The sequence below is a fragment of the Oncorhynchus mykiss genome, chromosome 5 (assembly GCF_057628025.1).
Source record: "Oncorhynchus mykiss isolate SJ-2025 chromosome 5, ASM5762802v1, whole genome shotgun sequence".
Taxonomy (NCBI): domain Eukaryota; kingdom Metazoa; phylum Chordata; class Actinopteri; order Salmoniformes; family Salmonidae; genus Oncorhynchus; species Oncorhynchus mykiss.
This window is the reverse complement of record NC_143026.1, coordinates 26,384,435-26,409,040: the sequence shown is the minus strand read 5'-3', so window position 1 is coordinate 26,409,040 and position 24,606 is coordinate 26,384,435. Positions and strand designations below refer to the sequence as shown.

Sequence of the window (24,606 nt, the reverse complement as noted above, 5' to 3'; positions counted from 1 at the left end):
TAAACCAGAGCCCATGGGGAATCGGGTGCCATTTGGGAAACTAGCTAGCTGTTATAAACACCCCAACACTTTACAACAACACTTACAACACTTACAAGGCCTCTGGAGTGTAGAGCCATAAGGCTGGAGAGTAAAGCCATAAGGAAGCTTTTACAAACCCCAGTCATTTGGTGTGCAGAGAGAAAGGGAGAGAGAGAGACAGACCGAGACAGTGCTGCCACCATGACTGGTTGGGATGTTTTTATACAAGCCTGGCAGGGATTGAACTGAGCAAATCCATCATCCCAATGCTAGATGACACACAGTAACCGTACAGTCATCCCCTGGTCAATATGACTACAGTTAGAAGGACTTTCATTCCTGTCGGGGGCTGTGGACACTGTGTACAATAATATTCCAATAATATATTTTAGAATTTAGACATAAATGGATTGAAGGCCCCCTCCAGAGTGAATTACAGAGCTATAATCAACATGTTGTTTATTTACAGAGGGATAACAACAGGAATAAACCCACAAGATGACTTACATACTCAATGATGCAGAGTCACATCCCAACGGGGATTTAAAGACACCCTATGTGTCCCAAATGGCACCCTATTCCCTATTTGGTGCACTACTTTTGACCAAGGCCCATGGCACTGTGAAGTTTAATGTATCATTATTTAAAAGTTCGCCCCATAAGCTTTACAACAAATAACAACCATCATTGCTAGCTGTAAGCATCTCTGACTGACCCCATCTTGGTGAATGAGGTGCTACTTCTGAACATGACCAGTGGGTCGTAGCTGTGTGTTACCCTGTTAGTGTTACCTTCCATGCTATCCCACTGTCCTAGGGCTCTATTTTCGGCTGGTGGTAAGGAGGCACAAGTGTCAAAAGCACGTTAGTTTGCAATTTCATCGTGTGAAAACTGGTGCACTGGCATTTTCTAGCCCTAACACCAGGTTCGGCAATTTACTTGTCCAACATCAGCTGAGGTTGGAGGGGTGGCTATATTTGAGGCGTGTCCTTAAAAACACACGCCAAGGTGACAATTTCATGCAGCGCTAATGGGACATTTTAAGACCCACACAAACATGTTGTTAAAGGTAACACAGTTGATAATGTCATGGATTTAGAGAGCAGAAGTGTAGCCTATCCAGCCAGTGTCCATGGATGAGAGATATGCATTTTCTGTTGGTGAATCTCGTTTTTAGAAACATAAAAAACTTTGGTTTTCCCCCCATTTTGTTTAATTTGATTAAAAACCAAGCATAGCTTACCCTCCACTTAATCAATGCTGGTTTAGCATAAAGGGGTTTTAAATGGTCTACTGAGAGTGCTTTGAAATAATTTGGAGGTTTTTGCCCTCATGATTATTTACTCCTGTCTGTCCCGTGGCCCTTAAATTAAAATGAGGAAACCCTGGTGTCCATCGAGTCAACTGTCAGTTGGGCCTGGGCTTTGATCTGTGGCCCTCCAGGCTGCAATTAACCATCCATCACAATTCACATACCTGCATACTTCATTCCGATTGTTCGAGTAGGCTATCCACACTCTTAGAATTTTTTTCTCCCTTATAGAACCAAAAAAGGTTATATTGCTTGCTTCATATATGGTACCCCAAAAAGTTATATGCAGAACCCTTTTATAGGATTTGAACAGAACCCATGAGGTTCTTCTTCACTGAACCAAAATGGTTCCATATAGAACTCTGCATGGTGCCATTTATAAATTATTTAATAAACAGTAGTTATGGACAAAAGAATACCAGCATAGTTTTTAGAAAGTGTCATTATATGCATAGTTTGGAAATATGCACTGGTAGCCAGAGAGGCATCTCTTTGTTTGAATGACATGCCCAGATGACTATAGCCCCGTCGCGCTCACTTCGGTCATCATTAAGTGCTTTGAGAGGCTGATCATGGCCCACATCAAGGCTGGCATGCCAGGCACACTGGACCCACTCTAATGTGCTTACTGCTCCAACACAGCAGATTCATGGAAGATGCCATTTCCACCGCTATTCACACGGTCGTAACACATCTGGACAAGAGGATTACCTATGTGAGAATGCTGTTCATTGACTACAGTTCCGCACCACCCTCTGCAAATGGATCCTGGACTTCCTGACGGGCAGACACCTCCTCCACACTGACTCTTAACACAGTCCTCTGCTGTACTCCCTGTTCACCCACGACTGCATGGCTTTGCACGACATCAACCCCATCATCATGTTTGCTGTCGACACCACGGTTGTAGGCCTGATAACCAACAACCACAAGTCAGCTTATAGGGAGGAAGTGAACTAGCATTGTGGTGTCATGACAATATCAGCAAAACAAAATAATTAATTGTTGACTTCAGGAAGCAGAGTAGGGAACATGCCCTGATCCACATCAATGGGGATGTAGTAGAGAGAGTCATGAGTTTTAAGTTATTCGGCGTCCACATCACCGAGGACCATGGACCAACAACACCACCATTCTTGTCAAGAGGGTGCAACAGTGTCTTTACTTCCTAAGGTGGCTGAAGAAATTCGGCACGCCTCTCCATAAACTACCGCTGCACCATTGAGAGTGTTCTGACCGGTTGCATCACGGTTTGATACGGAAATTGCTCCATCCACGACTGCAAAGCCCTGCAGCGGGTGGTGAAGATCACTGGAACCATGCTTCCATCCAACCAGGACATCTACTCAAAACAGGGCCTGAGCATGAGGCATCATCAAAGACCCCACACACCCCAGCCATGTGCTGTTCTCTGGGCAGAACATTCTGGACTAATATTGAGGGTTATATTGTGTTCAGAGCTGACAAACAGGGTACAGATGGTGGAGTAGCCATTCTTATTAAAGTCCTTTCTCTGTCTCTTTACTGAAATCCATTTATCTTGCCAAATAACTTTAGCTGCTATCTTTATGCCTTTGTCTGGGGAAAAATGTTTCCATAACTGTTATAAGAGTATATCGTCCTCTCTCAGCTAACCGTTGTGCACTCGAGGAGTTAACTAGTTTGTCTTCTTTTACTAAATCAGAAATTATTATGCTGGGTGACCTAAATTATAATTGGAAATTGCAGGCTTTAGACAATCTAAAAGGCGTGTAATGATCTCAACCAAACTCAGCTGGTGACTAAGCCTACACAGTTCAACCCCAAAGATCCTTCACAGTTAACTCTGATTGATTGTATTTTACAGAATACACCAAAGAAATATGCTTCTACTGGTGTCTTTGCCCAAGACATTAGTGACCTTTGCCCAGTTGTTTGTGGTAGAGATGTGAGAATACAAAAATTGAAGCCTTGTAATCATCACAACGAGGAACTTTAAAAACTTCAGTGAAAAGGCTTTTTTTCATGATGTTTATTTTAGTGACCTTGATTGTGTTTCAGCTATCCCTTTACCTGATATAGCTTTGAGCCTTTTTGATGATGTCTTCAATACTATTGTGGATAATCGTGCTCCATAAAAAAAAAATGAAGGGTTAAAGGTAGATCGAATGCCTGGTACACTCCGGAATTATCAGAAGTCATTCATAAAAAAGAGGATGTTTGGGTCAAGGCTAGGAACACAGGCTTAGGCCCGGACTCGTAAGATTTTAAGCAACTGAGGAAACATTGTGTAAAACAAATCAGAAAGGCTAAATCTGATTAATATGTAATGTTTTTTTCAGATTGTAATGGGAACCTGGCTAAATTCTGGAAAACTGTCAAATCCCTGAAGGGTTCTACTTCCTCCTCTGCCACAACAAATTAATTCAGACACTTGCTTCATTACGGGAAAAAATTACATTAATGATGCATTTAATCAACATGTTATATCAGCGAGCTCTGTCTTTGAAATAACATCTAAGCCTATTCACAATGATATTGGGCTCGACCCTGATAGTGGAAACTTACTGAATTTTCAGGGAAATCAGAGTCAAAGATGTTCTTTTAGGCTATTTACAGAAAAATAAGACCTGGATGCTTTGCTAGCAATAAACAACATGAAATCAACAGAGGCCGACCAATTGGATCCTGGTCTGCTTAAGTGTGCATCGCCCATCATTGTTGGCTCCATAACACACCATAACACACATTTTTTATTTGCAGTTTTTTTATGGTAGGGAAGATAGATGTGTTAGCTTTCTACTAAATGTATTGGTAAGTCATGTATTTAACAAACCTCAAAGTGCTTTTCTTAGGAGCGAATGGTCTGCCTGCAGGCAGCAGGAAGACAGACTGCACGCAGGCAGCTCGAGATCATTTGATTGACATTTCTGGTTGCCTTGTGAAGTGTTTCGATGTTTTCAATGAGAGCACAAATGCCATTGAGGTTGGCGTTTGAATGCCGTCAGCTGCCACAGTAGACAGGACTTGTCGCCTGAGTTAAATTATTTAAACGTTTGCCATCTGCCGTGCTGTTATATTTCTACCGCATGTTGATTTTCACTGATTGTTTACTGAAATCACCATAGCAATTCATACCGGCATACTGGCTTGCTTTTGCCATCACCCTCTTTCTTGCTTTCTTGTCCCTCTATGGCGACTGGTATGATGTTTTTTTAGTTCTGCTTCAGAAGTGGCATTACTTTACAGACAAGATAAATGCCAGTTCAGTGGCGCTTCAAAACTATCTTTAGAGAAGGTGTTGTGGTGCCATTTAAATAGCCGTAGTGTACCCTTTCAGACAAACAAACATGCCGTATCTGAAAGGGGTACAAGAGTCTGCGGAGCTCCTCCTTTTCCTCACCACTCTACAGAACGCTAACACACAGCTAGAGAAATTATATATTTCACCGGATGTATAAATGTGAAGCATCCGGTTGACGTTTCCACTCATACCAGGTCGCAATTGTAAATGAGAACTTGTTCTCAACTTGCCTACCTGGTTAAATAAAGGTGAAATAAAAAAAATAAAAAAATAAAAAAATACCAAATATGGTGATGAGAGGAAGCCCAGTGGGAGAAGGTGCGAGATGGATTTTGGCCGACATTCTGCAATACAGTTACATACAGTTTTCTGTTTCCAAAACTATATAGAATCTGTAACAAACCGTTTGAACTGTGTTTTGTTGATTTGACCTTTTGCCAAAGTCTGTAAGTTGTTGTTTTGTTTGTATTCAGATTTGGTTAGAATTATACAGTCTTTTAAGACCTTATCAATAACCTACTAAATTGTATCTTGCTTATTAACTATGTTTGGCATGTCTATCCCTAGCCTCTATATCAATGTGAATGCCGTAGTTTAACTCTGTATTTCGATATTGAAGCAATGCAATTAGAACAATATGGACTGCAAACATGTTCAACATATTTTGCAAATGGGGCAGGCTAATTAACGGACTAGGCTATAATGGACTAACATTCCAATTGGAGTTGATGACAACGCAATACATAAAATGCCTTAAATACACAACTTGAAGCAACCACGTATTTAACCATGGAGCACATTCTGATTGGCCAGGGAGGGAGCAAGCCTCGACACACCCACAACTTGTTTGTTCAGAAAAACCCAGCCCTTTCACGCCACCGCCAGCAACTGCAAACCATAATTGTGGTAGCAAAAATATTTCTGACACACCCCCAAACCTACAGAGCTACCGCTATTCACTTAGCTTACCCATTCCATTAGATTTGTTAAAATAGAGGCCCTTGTCTGCATCCCACATGGCACCCTTTTCCCTATGTAGTACACTACCTTTACTAGGGCCCATAGGGCTCTCGTCAAAAGTAGTGTTAAGGGGTGTCAAACTCATTTTACCCCGGGGGCCGCAAAAAGGTCTTCAACGAGGTCCGGAGGGCCAGGTCCGTTCCATAGAGGGGCAAGGGTGGAGATGGACCTGCCTGCTACGCCTGTAATAACCCCATCAGTCAAAGTGTCAGCCCAGCTGGCTCCAGCTGGGAGCTGGGTCTCCCACCACACTGTCCCTCATAACAGTACACAGGGGGCCATTACAGAGAACCGGGCTGGAACATTACAGAAAAACAAAACTATACACTGGAATAGACTATTGTAAAACTTTAATTAATAGCATGGGCTTTTATTTGCTGAAATGTGTGCCATTGGCCAGCTGTTAAAAGGGACAGGTGGCTATTTGAGCCTCAGCATTTAATTGAAGTTTTACGGTAATAACGCACATTAAGGTTGCAGCATACTGTACGGATGCATGTTGAATCCATTGTGTGTGGGAGTGTGTGCGTGTCCGTGTTTTGACCTATGCTCCCTGAAAGTCGTCAAAAGCGTGTGTCTCGGCACCAGGATACCAGGTGTCCATTGAAGCGTTGTTCATTCTCCCCCCTGTCAAAAAACGGTATGGGCCCAACACATCAGAGACGGGGCTATATTTAGATCCTGCTCCAATGCCTCCCCTTTCTTTTTCCTCATGGCCTAAAGTGAAATGTCTACATGCTGCTCACTAGAACAGAGGACATAACTGGTCCATAGCCATGTCCCCATTTCAATATATTCAGATGACAACATTGCCTTCCCTATCAAATCACATCAAACCACCATGCATCAAAACTCAGAGATGTAAAAAATTTAAAAAATGACTAGTTGAATATTTCAGAAAAAACAGAACCAAAACAATCCCCTCCACTCAACAAGCACACACAGGCAAATTGTATTTAAGATGACAATGAAGCATAAGGAGAAAGCAAGAGAGAGATGGAGTGAGGGAGGGAGATGGACAGAGGTAAAAAGACAAGAGTCTGGAACACAGCAAAGAGAGGTGGATGGAGAGAAAGAAACAGACATCTTTTCCCTTGAAGCCCCTCTCGAATGTAATGATGATGTTGAGCCTTTGAGCCTCCTTCTCCATCTTTGTCTACCTCTGTCTCTCGCCCTCCCTCCCGCTTTCTCTCACCCTAAATTTCCCTTGGGAGGTCTTGTCAGTCGCTACTAACACGGAGGATCAATATCCTGCCATGAGTGTGAGCCATTGATGGGAGTCTGATCCTTCAGCAGTGGCCACACTTCAACTGTCTTTCCTGTCCCTTAATGACCTAATGTGTGATAAACTAGAGAGAGAGAGAGAGAGAGAGAGAGAGAGAGAGAGAGAGAGAGAGAGAGAGAGAGAGAGAGAGAGAGAGAGAGAGATGATATTCAGCATTATGGACAGTTCTGGTGACCTCCTTAATTAACATGCCTGTCTTATCAGACATATTGTGAATGTTTGTATGTGTGTGTATGTGTGTGTGAGTGAGTGCTAGCTGGGTTGGTGGTATTCTCAGAAGCTTGCGCTAGCTAAGGAAATATGTCACAAGAGGTTCAAAAGAAGTGCACTATGTAGGGAAAAGGTGCCATTTGGGACGCAAGCCATGTCGGTGGTTACCTTAAGTCCACCACACTCTGCGGCAGAACCCCGGTCCACTCCGGTGATGTAGATCCCCAAGGCATACTCTGCCCCACCCCGGATCATCAGACCTAGTGAACGGCCATCGTCCAATACCAGGTTCACCTGACAGAGAAGTGGAGGGAGGGGGAGAGAGAGATTTGACATAAAAAAAGCATTCAAAAAGCATCCAGCATTGTCTAAGATTCTGAATGCCCTGTCTTTTTTTAAAACAAATTGAGCAGCTATTTGTAAGTGAGTTATTGTTGTCTAAGAAGAGTGAAGTGGACTAATTTGTCGAGACAATAAAACATGACGATTTATGTGAAATCCCTGAACAGCTGAATCTGGAAACGCCCAACACTAAATTACACTCTTAAATGCTAAACTAAGCCGTTTCAGAGGCCAGTGGTAATGTGAATGCTCAGTCTGAGTGGGCACCTGTGTGTGTGTTCAGTGACCTGTCACCCTAACAACCAACCAACTATAGGATCAAACCATGCACATCACAGCAGACCCTACAGAACTAGAGTGCTGGTATATGTGTATTTGTGTGTGTGTGTACATAGAAAACAGGCTCACCTTCTTCTCATCTCCCTCCTGCAGTATCTGCATGGTGCTGCGTCGTTGGCTGTCGGTGCGTCTCAGGGTGGCACTGCGGTGCTCTGGGAGGTCAGGGGGAGGGGGAACACTGTGACCCTGAGGGTCCACCCAGGTGTACACATGGTTAGTGACATAACCCCCTGGGATACGCCCCACCGACTGCACCGACAGGGACAGCTTCTTACTGCCCTTCAACACCTAGAGAGAGGAGAGGAGAGGAGATGAGAAGGTGGATGAGAGGAGAGGGGGGAGTAGGGGAGGAGAAGAGAGCAGGGGAAAGAGATGAGTCAATATTTCACAAATCATCCAAATCATCTATTCATACATGAGCAAGCACTTCAAAGCACGGAGTACATACAGATCATTCTGGCAATCAATCATACATTCACACATGCAAGCATGCACCTGTGTACACACACACACACACACACACACACACACACACACACACACACACACACACACACACACACACACACACACACACACACACACACACTTGATATGCTGAGACAAAACACTCTGAGTTGTCCCTCATTGATTTCTGATAGTCTGCTGTAACTGCAATCATGTTTGTGCAATGTGTTGCGTTGAATGCATCCATGTGTGAAAAAATCATACTATTCCTTTGTTGTACTGTCAAACAGTCAGATTCTAAAAAAGCCTGTCTTCCAGACTATTCTCCTAGCGCTGTACGCATCAATCGTCTCAGAGTAGGAGTGCTGATCTAGGATCAGGTCCCCACTGTCCATGTAATCTTATTCATATATAAACAACTTATAAAGCCCAACACATACAAATAATATAAATAACTTATAAAGCCCCACACATACAAATAATATAAACAACCTATAAAGCCCCACACATACAAATAATATAAACAACCTATAAAGCCCCACACATACAAATAATATAAACAACCTATAAAGCCCCACACATACAAATAATATAAACAACCTATAAAGCCCCACACATACAAATAATATAAACAACCTATAAAGCCCAACACATACAATAATATAAATAACCTATTAAGCACAACACATACAAATAATATAAACAACCTATAAAGCCCCACACATACAAATAATATAAACAACCTATAAAGCCCAACACATACAATAATATAAATAACCTATTAAGCACAACACATACAATAATATAAAGAACTTATAAAGCCCCACACATACAAATAATATAAACAACCTATAAAGCCCCACACATACAAATAATATAAACAACCTATAAAGCCCCACACATACAAATAATATAAACAACCTATAAAGCCCAACACATACAATAATATAAATAACCTATAAAGCCCCACACATACAAATAATATAAACAACCTATAAAGCCCAACACATACAAATAATATAAATAACCTATAAAGCCCCACACATACAATAATATAAATAACCTATAAAGCCCCACACATACAATAATATAAATAACCTATTAAGCACAACACATACAAATAATATAAACAACCTATAAAGCCCCACACATACAAATAATATAAACAACCTATAAAGCCCAACACATACAATAATATAAATAACCTATTAAGCACAACACATACAATAATATAAAGAACTTATAAAGCCCCACACATACAATAATATAAATAACCTATAAAGCCCCACACATACAATAATATAAATAACCTATTAAGCACAACACATACAATAATATAAATAACCTATTAAGCACAACACATACAATAATATAAAGAACTTATAAAGCACAACATATACAATAATATAAAGAACTTATAAAGCCCAACACATACAATAATATAAAGAACTTATAAAGCACAACACATACTGTACAAATAATCTAAGCCTATGGGGAAAGGGTGGTATGGGGAGGTTTTTCTCTGGTTGCCGAGAGGCGGGGCAGGATTATGCATGTAAAAGTATCTCGCTTGTTTATGAGAGTGGGGGGGCTTATGGGATAAGTGGTGGGGGTGGGCATATAGAGATATGGGGGGGCTGACAACTACCTGGGTTGATAGGCGGGGGGAAGGGGTGGAAACGTTTGTTTATTTTTCTTTAAATGTCAATTTTATTAATACAAAATCCTGTGTGATCAATATGATAATTTCTTTGTATGTATTTATTTTGTTTTTCTTTTGAGTGTCAGCCCACGGGTACATGTAAACTGTTATGTAAACTGAATATATGAATTTAAATGAATACTGGACCTGTTACCCACCCCAACAAAAAAATGCCATAACAAATTAAAGCATCTTTATTGTTAAAACCAACACATTTCAGACACAGCCTTCATCAGGGTTTGACACCTGGCTCAGAGCACTAGTTACACTAGTTACAGTTACAGTTCACATTACAATCACAGATGCATAATGAAAGTGCCATTACAAACACTTCTAAATTGATCAATCTCACCTAATAATCTTGGGACCCAAATCTTGTGTCAGCTAGCTGGCTACCTCCATTCTGTCACCAGAGATTACACCTGAAAAGCCTATTGTGGCACTAACATCATCAGTATTCTAGAGGAGGAGATGCAGATAAAGGAACAGACTTCATATTCTAGTGAGTCTGACAGTAAGGGACTAGATGTGCGTCTTTGCCAAGCAGCCTCTGAGTCTGTACTGCTGTGATTTATGTGATCCAACAGGCTCTCTCCCTCTGGTACGTGCCGCCTTGCTGGGCCCAGAAACGTTCCTTTGCATTTAGGGGAAAGAGAATAGGAAGCCGGAAAATTAACTGTTTAGATTAAATGGAAACTGAAAGGGCAGATACAGTTTGGTAGAGTAGTAATTAGGAAGAGGGGATGTGAGGAGAGGCAGAAGTGGGGAAGGTCGAAGGGAGAGAGAGGTGAAAGGAGAAGAGGGGGGTAACAACAGTAATTTAGAGCAGAGCTTCTCTACAGTGGCAGCAGCAGCAGTCCTAATGTGGTGTGTCCCAGCAGGAAAGTACGGACTGGGACGGTGTCTGATGGAGTGCATCGGTAAGGCCCATACCAACGACACATAATGGGTGGTAATGGGAAATAAAGGGAAATAAGAAGAAATGGTAAAGCCAAGTAATATACAGTGGCAATCAGGCAAGACCGTACAAAACAAGTTCCCTAATGAAAATCCAGACACACCCATATATGCTACAGGACCAGTACTATGCATGCGTGTATGTGTGTGTGTGTGTGTGTCTCAGATAAAAGGGTTGTGGTAGGTTGAATTCCCACATTGAACCTCTAGAAGGACCAATGGATTTATGCCACCCAGAGAAAAGGCTCTTTCCTTGTATCCTGGTAAAACTGTTTTTTATGTGGCTACGTGGACGTCTTGGCTCCTATAGTGGAAACACTCAAGGCTAATTGTTCCCGGTAATTGGCGTCGCTTGGCCGGTTTATTTAACTGGCATGCACACATGAATGCACACACATTGACACACGTGCACACACACACTGCCACTCCCTGTGTATTTACCGCTGTGTCCGAAGGGAATTATAAAACATCTGAGAGATGAACAGGGATGAGGGAAACAGCTCAGTGCTCAGTGAGAAAGAGAGGAATGTGTGTGTGTGGTAACGTTAGCATCGACAGGGGAACAGAAACACAGACGTACTAAACAGAGCATGTGTAAACATTAGCTTAACAAAAGAGGGCCAATTAGGGGATCATAAGAAGTAATTGGGTCTTTGCTGGCAGTGGCATGTGTTTAGAATGTTCAGAATGTGATTATATGATTACAAATGAGAGGGGGAAATACAGTTGGGCCAGAAAGGACATTTGCATTGGTTTGGTATGTTGTATTTATTTAAAAGCAGCAGCTATTCTTCCTGAGGTCCACATGAAACATGACAGAATACATAGTACAGAACATTATTAGTCAAGGACTGAACTACATACATTTACAACGTTACACATAGCCTACATATCAGTACATACACATTATATTTAGGTCTAATACATAGCACAGTGCAAATTACAATACATTATGAATAAAATGGCTGTGTCTCTTCACAGTCCTCTTTGTGCAGTAAGCTGTTCTTTTATATGTTTTTTTAAACTGGTTTTATTGCTAGCTTGAGTTACAGAGAGTTCCATGTAGTCATGGCTCTATTTAATACTATACGTTTTCCAGCCTCTGTTCTGGACCTGGGGACTGAAGACCAAATCAAATCAAATCAAATGTATTTATATAGCCCTTCGTACATCAGCTGATATCTCAAAGTGCTGTACAGAAACCCAGCCTAAAACCCCAAACAGCAAGCAGACAACAGGTCGCATGTCTTTGCTGACCGATGAGTGTCCGAACTGTGCCAGCTGCTTGATCAGACAGTTCGGTACCTTCAACACATCAATACCTCACACAAAGGCCAATAGTGATGCAATCAATCCTCCTCAACTTTGAGCCAGGAGAGATTGAAATGCATGGTACTGACACTTTCCCTCCACATCTGACTGTGATATGTGTTGCTTTGTTCTAGACCAACTGTCCTTCTTTGCCACACATGACCACACAGCTGGGCAGTAGTCCAGGTGTGTCAAAACTAGGGCCTGTAGGACGTGTCTGGTCGACTGAGATGTCAAGAAGGCAGAGCAACGCCCTATCATGGACAGACCTCTTCCCATTTTAGTAACCATTGAGTCTATATATGTTTTGACCATGAAAGCTTGCTATCTAGGGTTACACCGAGCAGTTTAGTCTCCTCAACTTGCTCAATAGCCACATAATTCAATAATAGATCTAAATGAGGTTTAGCATTGAGAGAGGGATTTGTCAGAAAAATGATGCTTTTAAGTTGAGATATTTATCACCAGCCTATTGCTAGTTACTATTGATAGTTTCTTGATGGGAGCCTATCAGTAACCGGAAGAAGCAGTTTCATAAATGCTTCAAGTGCAGCGTCCAGATGTTCCTCATTACACACATCAGACCAACAAATATATTTCACATCTTCGACATAGGAATCCTTGCAAAACCTCTTGTATGAGCATTTATACACAATTTTAGGAACTACTACATTATGATCACTACATCCAATGGGTGTGGATCCTGCTTTAGAGCAGATTTCTCCAACATTAGTCAAGTTTTGATCAATAAATGTGGATGATTTATTTCCAGTTATTTTTGTAAATACCCTGGTAGGTTAACTAATGACTTGAACCAGATCACAGTCACTGGTTACAGCTTGGAGCTTCTTTTTCAGTGGGCAGTTTGATGACAACCAGTCAATATTTAGGTCACCTAGAAAATATACCTCTCTATTGATATCACATACATTTTCCAACATTTCACACATATAGTCTAAATACTGACTTTTAGCACTTGGTGGTCTATTGCAACTTCCTACGAGAATAGGCTTCAGGTGAGGCAGATGAACCTGTAGCCATATTAGTTCCACATCATCTGACATGAGATCCTCTCTCAGCTTAACAGGAATATGACTCTGGAGATGCATGGCAACACCTCTTCCATTTGCATTTCTATATTTCCTATATATTATATAACCTTGTATAGTTACTATTGCATCAAATTAGCTACAGTGCCTTTGGAAAGTATTCCGACCCCTAGACTTTTTCCACATTTTGTTAAGTTAAAGCCTTACAATCTACACACAATACCCCATAATGACAAATTGAAAACAGTATCCGCTCCGAGACAGGATTGTGTCGAGGCACAGATCTGGGGAAGGGTACCATAACATTTCTGCAGCATTGAAGGTCCCCAAGAACACACATCATTCTTAAACGGAATAAGTTTGGAACCACCAAGACTCTTCCGAGAGCCAGCCGCCTGGCCAAACTAAGCAATCGGGTGAGAAGGGCTTGGTCAGGAAGTTGACCACGAACCCGATGGTCACTCAGACAGAGCTCCAGAGTTCCTCTGTGGAGATGGGAGAACCTTCCAGAAGGACAGCCATCTCTGCAGCACTCCACCAATCAGGCCTTTTTGGTAGAGTTTCCAGATGGAAGCTACTCAGTAAAAGGCACAAGAAAGCCTGCTTGGAGTTTGCCAAAAGGAACCTAAATACTCTCAGACCATGAGGAACCAGATTCGCTGGTCTGATGAAACCAAGAATGAACTCTTTGGCCTGAATGCCAGAGCGTCACGTATGGAGGAAACCTGGCACCATGCTTAAGGTGAAGCATGGTGGTGGCAGCATCATGCTGTGGGGATGTTTTTCAGAAGCAGGGACAGGGAGACTAGTCGGGATCGAGGCAAAGATGAATGGATCAACATGAACCCGACTGAACATCTCTGGAGAGACCTAAAAATAGCTGTGGAGCAATGCACACCATCCAACCTGACAGAACTTGAGAGGATCTGCAGAGAAGAATGGGAGAAACTCCCAAAATAGAGGTGTGCCAAGCTTGTAGCGTCATACCCAAGAAGACTCAAGGCTGTAATAGCTGCCAAAGGTGCTGAGTAAAGGGTCTGAATACATACATTTGCAGTCGGAAGTTTACATACACTTAGTTTGGAGTAATAAAAACTCGGTTTTTCAAACACTCCGCAAATTCCTTGTTAACAAACTATAGTTTTGGCAAGTTGGCTAGGACATCTTCTTTGTGCATGACACAAGTCATTTTTCCAGCAATTGTTTACAGACATATTATTTCACTTATAATTCACTATATCACAATTCCAGTGGGTCAGAAGTTTACATACACTAAGTTGATTGTGCCTTCAAACAGCTTGGAAAATTCCAGAAAATTATGTTATGGCTTTAGAAGCTTCTGATAGGCTAATTGACATAATTTGAGTCAATTGGAGGTGTACCTATGGATGTATTTCAAGGCCTACCTTCAAGCTCAGTGCCTCTTTGCTTGACATCATGGGAAAATCAAAAGAAATCAGCCAAGACCTCAGAAAAAAATTTGTAGACCTCCACATGTCTGGTTCATCCTTGGAAGCAATTGCAAACCCCTGAAGGTACCACGTTCATCTGTACAAACAATAGTACGCAAGTATAAACAGCATGGGACCACGCAGCCGTCATACCGCTCAGGAAGGAGACGTGTTCTGCATCCTAGAAATGAACGTACATTGGTACGAAAAGTGCAAATCAATCCCAGTATAATAGCAAAGGTCGTGAAGATTTTGAAGGAAACAGATACAAAAGTATCTATATCCACAGTAAAACGAGTCCTATATTGACATAAGCTGAAAGGCCGCTCAGCAAGGAAGAAGCCACTGCTCCAAAACAGCCATAAAAAAGCCAGACTGCGGTTTGCAACTGCACATGGGGACAAAGATAATGCTTTTTGGAGAAATGTCCTCTGGTCTGATGAAACAAAAATAGAACTGTTTGGCCATAATGACCATTGTTATGTTTGGAGGAAAAAGGGGGAGGCTTGCAAGCCGAAGAACACCATCCCAACCGTGAAGCACGGGGGTGGCAGCATCATGTTGTGGGGGTGCTTTGCTGCAGAAGGGACTGGTGCACTTCACACAATAGATGGCATCATGAGGGGGAAAATTATTTGGATATATTGAAGCAACATCTCAAGACATCAGTCAGGAAGTTAAAGCTTGGCCACAAATGGGTCTTCCAAATGGACAATGACCCCAAGCATTCTAACCAACTTGCCAAAACTATAGTTTGTTAACAAGAAATTTGTGGAGTGGTTGAAAAACAAGTTTTTATGACTCCAACCTAAGTGTATGTTAACTTCTGACTTCAACTGTAGATGGCCGATATCAAGACTACTGGCGAGCGGCTAGCTTAATGAGCCGGGCTACATCAGTTGTTATGAGACTCCAAGGCTGCTTAAGTGGCACTTTAAAGGCCAATGAGACAGAATGTAGTGAACTAAAGGAGAACTGCTGGGCTGCGTCCCACATAGTATATAGTGCACTACTTTTGGCCAGGGCCCGATAGTGAATAGGCTGCCTTTTGGGAGGCACCCCTGAAGTGCTATGAATCACCTTCACTGCTGCGTAAAAACTACCACAGCAATCTGTTTTGCCATGGATCCCAAAAACTATTAATTAAACACTAGCCAAATGGATGAGCTCCTTTTCTTAGAAATGTGAGTGCAGATTTGGGGCCTCAGGTGGGCCCGGTGCCTGGCGGTTTCTCCTATCATCAGCAACAGCGGATCAATTACAGTTCATATTCTCATAGACACATTAATGTACTGCCACACTTTAACAATGCGCGCTCCACCTCCCCCCGCCGGCATTGGAAAGGCGTCTGAAATATAAAATGCAATGCTTTCAGAGTAATTATCAGCACTTTGCTCCAAACGCAGGAAAGTAAGAACAATTTGATTCATTCTGCCATTGGTTCCACCCTATAACTGTCTCATTCCAGGAAATGCTTCCATGCACCTGCTTATCAGGTGAAATGTTGATGAGGGCCAGTCTATTCTCTCATTAGACATACAGTACATACTTAACCTGTACACTATCATATATTTCTAATTTCATTGCAAGAATTGGCATTTCTGGAAAAGACAGAATATTATATGATCCATTGCTGGTGTTTAACTTACCATGTATGAATGGTACAGTATATAAATGACGTATCAAAGGTATATGAATGGTATATTGATGGTGTATGAATGGCCTAATACATGGCATTTTCATACAGCGGTAAAATGTCCTCCTGGATGGAGATCAAAGGTGCCGGCTAACAAAAGATTTCAAGACCCCCCCCACTCCTGGGGGAGTTGGCCAGTTTTATTATGGTCATAAATACCTTGCAGGAACTCTCTCCCACTCTGCAGAAATGGAAGTTAAAAATCCCTTCGTTACAACAGAAAGAGATTTTGCAGTACTGTAACATCAAAAGGTTGGACAATGAAACAATATTTCTAAAGTAAATATTGTGGGAAATGGTTGGTGGGACTTAAACAATAATCATATCAAATCAGTTGTTGTTATGCGATATCATTAAGGACAGTATAACTAAACAACTGTATCTCTGAAAGTGTACGCATTCAAAGTGTCAGGTTTACATCTAAATGTTGTAAAACTTATATGAGTAAATATTAAACTATTTGTGAGAAGATTAAATGTGATTTTAGCCTCCTAAATGAGACAATGGTTTTTCATATAGACTTTTGCCAAGTCAGTAACCACGTCCACGTGAGCACAGACATTGTGGCAACGGGATGGAACCGCCCTCCAAGGCAAGGGCTTAAAGGACTTGCTGATGAATTAATATATTAGACCAGAGAACGTGAGGATCATCCACATGTTGAAATGGTTGGAATCTCTACAGACCAGACAGCGTGGAGTGGTGGCTACATGGCTGAGAAATGGTTTAAAACTTAAGACCAGTATACGTGCAGCGCGAGCTGAATACATTACGAAATGGTTTGAAGACTACAATACCAAAAAATGTTGAGACCCTCTGAAACTCATTCCTCTCGAAGAAGAAGACTACACAGGAACATTCAGTCTGCAGCTGTTTATGCACTGTTAGCCTAGCCTCTTTGGGCTAGGGGGCAGTATTTTGACGTCCGAATGAAAAGCGTACCCAAAGTAAACTGCATGTTACTCAGGCCCAGAAGCTAGGATATGCATATAATTGGTAGATTTCGATAGAAAACACTCTAGTTTCTAAAACTGTTAAAATAATGGCTGTGAGTATAACATAACTGAAATGGCAGGCAAAACCCAGAGGACAAACCATCCCCCCCAAAAAAACATTTTCAGCCTACCACTATTTTCAATGACTGTCACTTTTATTATAAGGCTAAATCCTCCCAGATTGCAGTTCCTAGGGCTTCCACTAGTTCCGCTAGTTTTTGTAAAAATGAGGTAGAAGTTGTAGTTCTTCTATGTGGCTCTCATTTTGGCTGTAGTGTTTCCATGTCTTTATCTCTTGTAAAGACAATAACGATCCTCCGTCTTGAATTTTATAGTTTATTTACGTATTAGGGTACCTAAGGTTTGATTATAAATGTTGTTTGACTTGTTTAGATTAATTTTATATACATTTTGATGAAGGGAAACCAGTGGATTATTGACTGAAGCGCGCCAGCTAAACTGAGTTTTTATGGATATAAAGAAAGACTTTAGCGAACAAATTGACCATTTGTGATGTAACTGGGACCTTTTGGAGTGCCAACAGAAGAAGATCTTCAAAGGTAAGGCATTTATTATATCACTATTTCTGACTTTTGTGTCGCAACTGCCTGGTTGAAAAATGATTTTCATGCATTTGTATGCGCGGCACTGTCCTCAGATAATCGCATGGTGTGCTTTCGCCGCAAAGCCTTTTTGAAAGCTGACACTGCGGCTGGATAAACAAGAAGTTAAGCATTATTTTGACGTTTTACACGTATATTGTCATGAATGTTAAATACAGTATGTATAATACTGTAGTTTGAATTTCGCGTTTTACAATTTTATCGGATGTTGACAAGGTGTCCCGCTAGCAGCACGTCTATCCGTAACAGGCTAGGAAACTCAAACGAAGACGAGAGACAAAGAACAGTTTCCTCTCACCACTATACAGTCATGGCCAAAAGTTTTGAGAATTACACAAATATTAATTTTCGCAAAGTCTGCTGCCTCAGTGTGTATGATGGCAATTTGCATAAACTTCAGAATGTTATGAAGAGTGATTTGATGAATTGCAATTAATTGCAAAGTCCCTCTTTGCCATGCAAATGAACTGAATCCCCCCCCCAAAATTCCACTGCATTTCAGCCCTGCCACAAAAGGACCAGCTGACATCATGTCAGTGATTCTCTCAGTAACAGAAGTGTGAGTGTTGACGAGGACAAGGCTGGAGATCACTCTGTCAGGCTGATTGAGTTCGAATAACAGACTGGAAGCTTCAAAAGGAGGGTGGTGCTTGGAATCATTGTTCTTCCTCTGTCAACCATGGTTAGCTGCAAGGAAACACGTGTTGTCATCATTGCTTTGCACAAAAAGGGCTTCACAGGCAAGGATATTGCTGCCAGTAAGATTGCACCGAAATCAACCATTTATCGGATCATCAAGAACTTCAAGGAGAGCGGTTCAATTGTTGTGATAAGGCTTCAGGCCGCCCAAGAAAGTCCAGCAAGCACCAGGACCGTCTCCTAAAGTTGATTCAGCTGCGGGATTGGGGCACCACCAGTACAGAGCTTGCTCAGGAATGGCAGCAGGCAGGTGTGAGTGCATCTGCATGCACAGTGAGGCTGTCAGCGTCGTGTGTATAGGTGGCAGGGAAGTCAGGCGCAGGAGAGTCAAAATGGAGTGTAAATGGAGTCTTTTAATAAATGTCAACAGAACATGCTCCATAACACTAAAAAGTACAGACATGAAAAAACATGAGTAAGAGGACCCGTCGCGCACCAACACAACAAAATAACAACACTGACAATAAAACAATCTCTGACAAAGACATGAGGGGAAACAGAGGGTTAAATACACAACAGGTAATGCATGGGATTGAAAACAGGTGTGTGGGAAGACAAGACAAAACCAATGGAAAATGAAAAATGGATCAATGATGGCTAGAAGACCGGTGACGTCGAACGCCGAGCACCGCCCGAACAAGGAGAGGCAACGACATCGGCAGAAGTCGTGACAGAGGCGAAGACTTTTGGAGGATGGCCTGGTGTCAAGAAGGGCAGCAAAGAAGCCACTTCTCTCCAGGAAAAACATCAGAGACAGACTTATATTCTGCAAGAGGTACAGGGATTGGACTGCTGAGGACTGGGGTAAAGTCATTTTCTCTGATGAATCCCCTTTCCGATTGTTTGGGGCATCTGAAAAAAATTATGTTCGAAGAAGACAAGGTGAGCGCTATCATCAGTCCTGTGTCATGCCATCAGTAAAGCATCCTGAGACCATTTATATGTGGGGTTGCTTCTCAGCCAAGGGAGTGGGCTCACTCACAATTTTGCCTAAGAACACAGCGATGAATAAAGAATGGTACCAACACATCCTCAGAGAGCAACTTCTAACCATCCAGGAACAGTTTGGTGATGAACAATGCCTTTTCCAGCATGGCGGAGCACCTTGTCATAAGGCAAAAGTGATAACTAAGTGGCTCAGGGAACAAAACATCTATATTTATGGTCCATGGCCAGGAAACTCCCAAGACCTTAATCCCATTGAGAACTTGTGGTCAATCCTCAAGAGGCGGGTGGACAAACAAAACCGCACAAATTCTGACAAACTCCAAGCATTGATTATGCAAGAATGGGCTGCCATCAGTCAGGATGTGGCCCAGAAGTTAATTGACAGCATGCCAGGGCGGATTGCAGAGGCCTTGAAAAAGAAGGGTTAACACTGCAAATAACTCTTTGCATCAACTTCATGTAATTGTCAATAAAAGCCTTTGAAAACTTATGAAATGCTTGTAATTATACTTCAGTATTCCATAGTAACATCTGACAAAAATATCTAAAGATACTGAAGCAGCAAACTTTGTGGAAATTAATATTGGTGTCATTCTCAAAACTTTTGGCCACGGCTGTAGGTTTCTCTATCTATTCTAAGCAAACAGAGCGACGGACAAGCGCCACTGAACACCGCATGGTACACCTCTGGAAAATCTGTTCTTACAGACACTCCGAGACCAAGAAGCTACGACTACTGAGGACATGGTGACCTCTGGTGGACAACCAGAGACTTACATAACCAGAGACTTTCTGTGGAACTATTCCACAGATTGATCGAGTGATTTCAACAGAGCGAGACGACAAAGACATACAAGAGTAAATATGTACTTTGCGTTTCAAAATACGAATGAGCGGTTGTTAGGGTGCTAAATATCCACATTTACGATGAGCGTATTCCTCAACTGTATGTACGATAATTTAATTCCTTTGTCTCTCCCCCTCCCGCTCTTTTGCACCCCCCCTTTCATTGTGTAACCTGTCGTCATATCGGGTTAGTCCACTAGGGACTTTCATTGCATTATGTAGTAATCAATGTATAATCTATCCTTTGTGTGTGTTTATGTATTTCTGTGTGATTATTTAGTTGGTTAGTAAATCAATAATTAAGCCAATTGGTGTAAGATGATTCATCATGGAGACCCGGGTTCGTGCAGATTTATAGGATATTACGACGTTCAGAATGAGACTGAAATAGGAGCAAATGATTGATGGATGACGGATAGTATCTCGAGATATTCTGATATTTTTTTATAAATTTGGGATACGGTAACTCATTAAATAAACATTTCCCGTGGTGCCCCAGATTACTACTTAATTAATTGTTATATGTTTAAATTAATTGCATAATAATTGAACGTGGTATGTAATTATTAGATAACTAGCATTCATCGCATTAATGGTAGCAACTTCACGACAATGCTATTGTGTGGATATCTTAGAATAGACAGTTGAAAATGCTGTTCAGAAAGTAAAGTGCTTCCATCAGGTAAAGTCAGTGTGATGTTGATATTGTGCAGCTGCCTGCCTGCCAGCCATACAGAGAGAACATAGGAAACACACCCTCTGCTTGTTTAGCAACCTACTAACCATCAACCATCTATTCAGGCCGACCACAGCCTGTAGGGTTTCTCCGGATCCAAACGCACTGAAAGATAACAATTCAACACACACACACACAGTCTTACGCACACACACACAAATATCTCTATATTTACACGTGCTGTTAAAGCACTACTAAATCTGTACGATAATGTAAATGTCATAAGGGTGTCATTGCATTCAGATAATGTTGCACTAGAGATGCAGGGAGGGAGGAGGTTGGATAGGGAGGGAAGGAAAGATATTAAGTGATGATGATTGCTTATTCACTTAATCAGGACAGTGCTATCGGTGTAAAATCTATGTGAAAAGCTGTGTTTTACACATATTCTCTTTCTATTGATGAGAAAAGACTTGCTTCTCTTACTGGAGAACTGCATTAGCTTGAGGATATGAGGATGTACGAACATCCTTAGTTTCCTTCATTTTAGTCCTTACTTATAGCCTATATACTAATAGCAGACGGTTTAATCCAAAGCCACTTACTGTAGCGTGTGCATACATTTTCACATGGACGGTCCCAGTGGGAATCGAACACGACTGCAAGCACCATGCTCTACCAACTGAGCCACACAAAACCAGACGTCTTACATTTATGAGTTGCAGCAATTCATTGTCTTGTACCAAGTCCAATAAAATTATTTCACTGAGGCCCACATACACTTTATATTTACCAAGACATATAGACAACCAGACAGACAGGTATACCAAAGGCCACATAATAAGTGAATCCACACGGTTGACTGACGGGATATTGAAAGCCTCGGCCTCATCCCCAGACTCAACCATCTTTTCCCACATATCTATCCCCTCTCCCCCCCTCTCCCGCTGGACTCCAAGAGAATGGAGAGTGCTTTTGTGATTAAAGAGTGAGCGTTCAGTGTTCAGTCCAAACCACATCCCTGCAGGGAGAAGAGATGAGAGGCAGGTGAACGTTGGCTTGACATGCAGGCAATGAACAACAGATAACATTCCACAGAAAACCACGGGAAAATGACAAACAAGTCAAATTGAGGCCTTAGACAATACTCTCTGCCGAGCAAACTATTACACCGGAGAAAGGGCTGAGGTAACGAACATAGCTCTGAGGCTTCCATATAGAATACAGTGGGATGTGAACTGTGCTATAGGGAACTCTTAAAAGCTCTATATCGCCCCTCCACCCTGCCAGTTAAAAGCTATTTAAGGCTTTTATGTCCTGTCCGTTTATGAATATATTGAAGATATTGATGGGGTTTTCATGGGCTTGCTGGCCCAGCAGTGCTGTACTCAGAATTCTGCTGTCAGCAATTAAATAAATCACAGCATCTCAGAACACAACTGAAGTTACTGTAGTACTGGAGAAGGATAGGACTCTTACTTCCTCAAACTAGACAGGCCGGTCTGTGATGAGACACTATGTCCCGACCCCTGAACTATAGCCTGAAGATGATTGGTTTCGATGGTTTGCTGCTGTATGTTACAGTGTTTCCATTTGGCCCATCAGGCTGGTGTTGCATCAGAGTCTTCTGGGCTGCCACGGTGCTGTCAGACAGTGCTGCTGGCGCACTGAGATGATGCATTGTCCCATGAGCGGCTCTTCGCTGCCACAAGCGACTGTTTTTCATAGTTTCAGTGCTCAGTTATGCGGAAAATGTACTCCCAAGAGCCAGGGTGAGTCCACTTCCAAAGGGGGAAGTATCAACACACACTCATTCATACATTCACTGACATTGCTTCAAATACACCCACTTTTAAACAAACAAACAAACAAACAAATACACACACACACACACACACACACACACACACACGGGCCATAGGCTACACAGATTCCCACACCATCATATAAACAATCTGATATACATCTGACAGTACATCTGATCTCACATCAGCAGTGACGATGAACTGGGCAGCTTTTCATTACATACGACAACCTTATGACATCGTATGTACCTCTCATATAACAGTGTATCAATTCCAATAATCTCTATCATTACTTCACTGGCACAGCATTCAGGAAGGGTTGTGTCAAGATCTGATTCCTGTGCCAGACATTGTGTGTCAGTGATAAGGGTGTGACAGAGGTGGAAAGTACCCTGATGCTGTCACCAGACACTCCTCCACCCACCAGGTCAGAACCAGGAACAGGGGAGACAGGCACATCTGGGGCTGCCAGTGCCAGCAGTCCTTTGGCAAGGAGGGGACGAGGAGAATACAGAAACATCTTACCTGATAAATAGAGGCACAGAAGAAGAGATTTTACGCTAAAACCAAACTGGTTCCTTGTTATGTACTACGAACACCAGTGACCATGTATCAAACATCTCAGAGTAGGATTGCTGATCTAGGACCAGTTTTCTCCTCTCCACAAAATGTTATTCATTGTGATTGAAAAGACAACTGATTCTAAATCAGCACTCCTACTCTGACACTTAGTTGAAATACACTCTACACTGTACATCCCTGTAGTTGGTATACACTATACACTGTACATCCCTGTAGTTGGTATACACTATACCGTACATCCCTGTAGTTGGTATACACTCTACACTGTACATCCCTGTAGTTGGTATACACTCTACACTGTACATCCCTGTAGTTGGTATACACTATACCGTACATCCCTGTAGTTGGTATACACTCTACAATGTACATCCCTGTAGTTGGTATACACTATACACTGTACATCTCTATAGTTGTTATACACTCTACACTGTACATCCCTGTAGTTGGTATACACTATACCGTACATCCCTGTAGTTGGTATACACTCTACACTGTACATCCCTGTAGTTGGTATACACTCTACACTGTACATCCCTGTAGTTGGTATACACTATACCGTACATCCCTGTAGTTGGTATACACTCTACACTGTGCATCTCTGTAGTTGGTATACACTCTACACTGTACATCCCTGTAGTTGGTATACACTCTACACTGTACATCCCTGTAGTTGGTATACACTCTACACTGTACATCCCAGTAGTTGGTATACACTCTACACTGTACATCCCTGTAGTTGGTATACACTCTACACTGTACATCCCTGTAGTTGGTATACACTCTACACTGTACATCCCAGTAGTTGGTATACACTCTACACTCTACATCCCTGTAGTTGGTATACACTCTACACTGTACATCCCTGTAGTTGCTATACACTCTACACTGTACATCCCTGTAGTTGATATACACTCTACACTGTACATCTCTATAGTTGGTATACACTCTACACTGTACATCTCTATAGTTGGTATACACTCTACACTCTACATCCCAGTAGTTGGTAT

The 24,606-nt window shown here is 41.9% G+C and overlaps 1 protein-coding gene and 1 long non-coding RNA gene across 3 annotated transcripts in view; one reads left to right on the top strand and one right to left on the bottom strand.

The window, feature by feature from the left end:
• Positions 1-24,606, bottom strand: part of LOC110523501 (whirlin) — a 163,652-nt gene that overhangs the window by 96,566 nt on the left and 42,480 nt on the right. The window contains exons 2-3 of the mRNA XM_021602252.3: positions 7,882-8,100; positions 7,300-7,425 (exon numbers count right to left, since the gene is read on the bottom strand). Coding sequence (XP_021457927.3) covers positions 7,300-7,425; positions 7,882-8,100 — 345 coding nt within the window. The remainder of the gene's footprint in view (positions 1-7,299; positions 7,426-7,881; positions 8,101-24,606) is intronic.
• The window catches only part of LOC149983221 (uncharacterized), a 115,268-nt gene that overhangs the window by 74,928 nt on the left and 15,734 nt on the right, over positions 1-24,606 (top strand). The gene's annotated exons all lie outside the window — the stretch shown is intronic.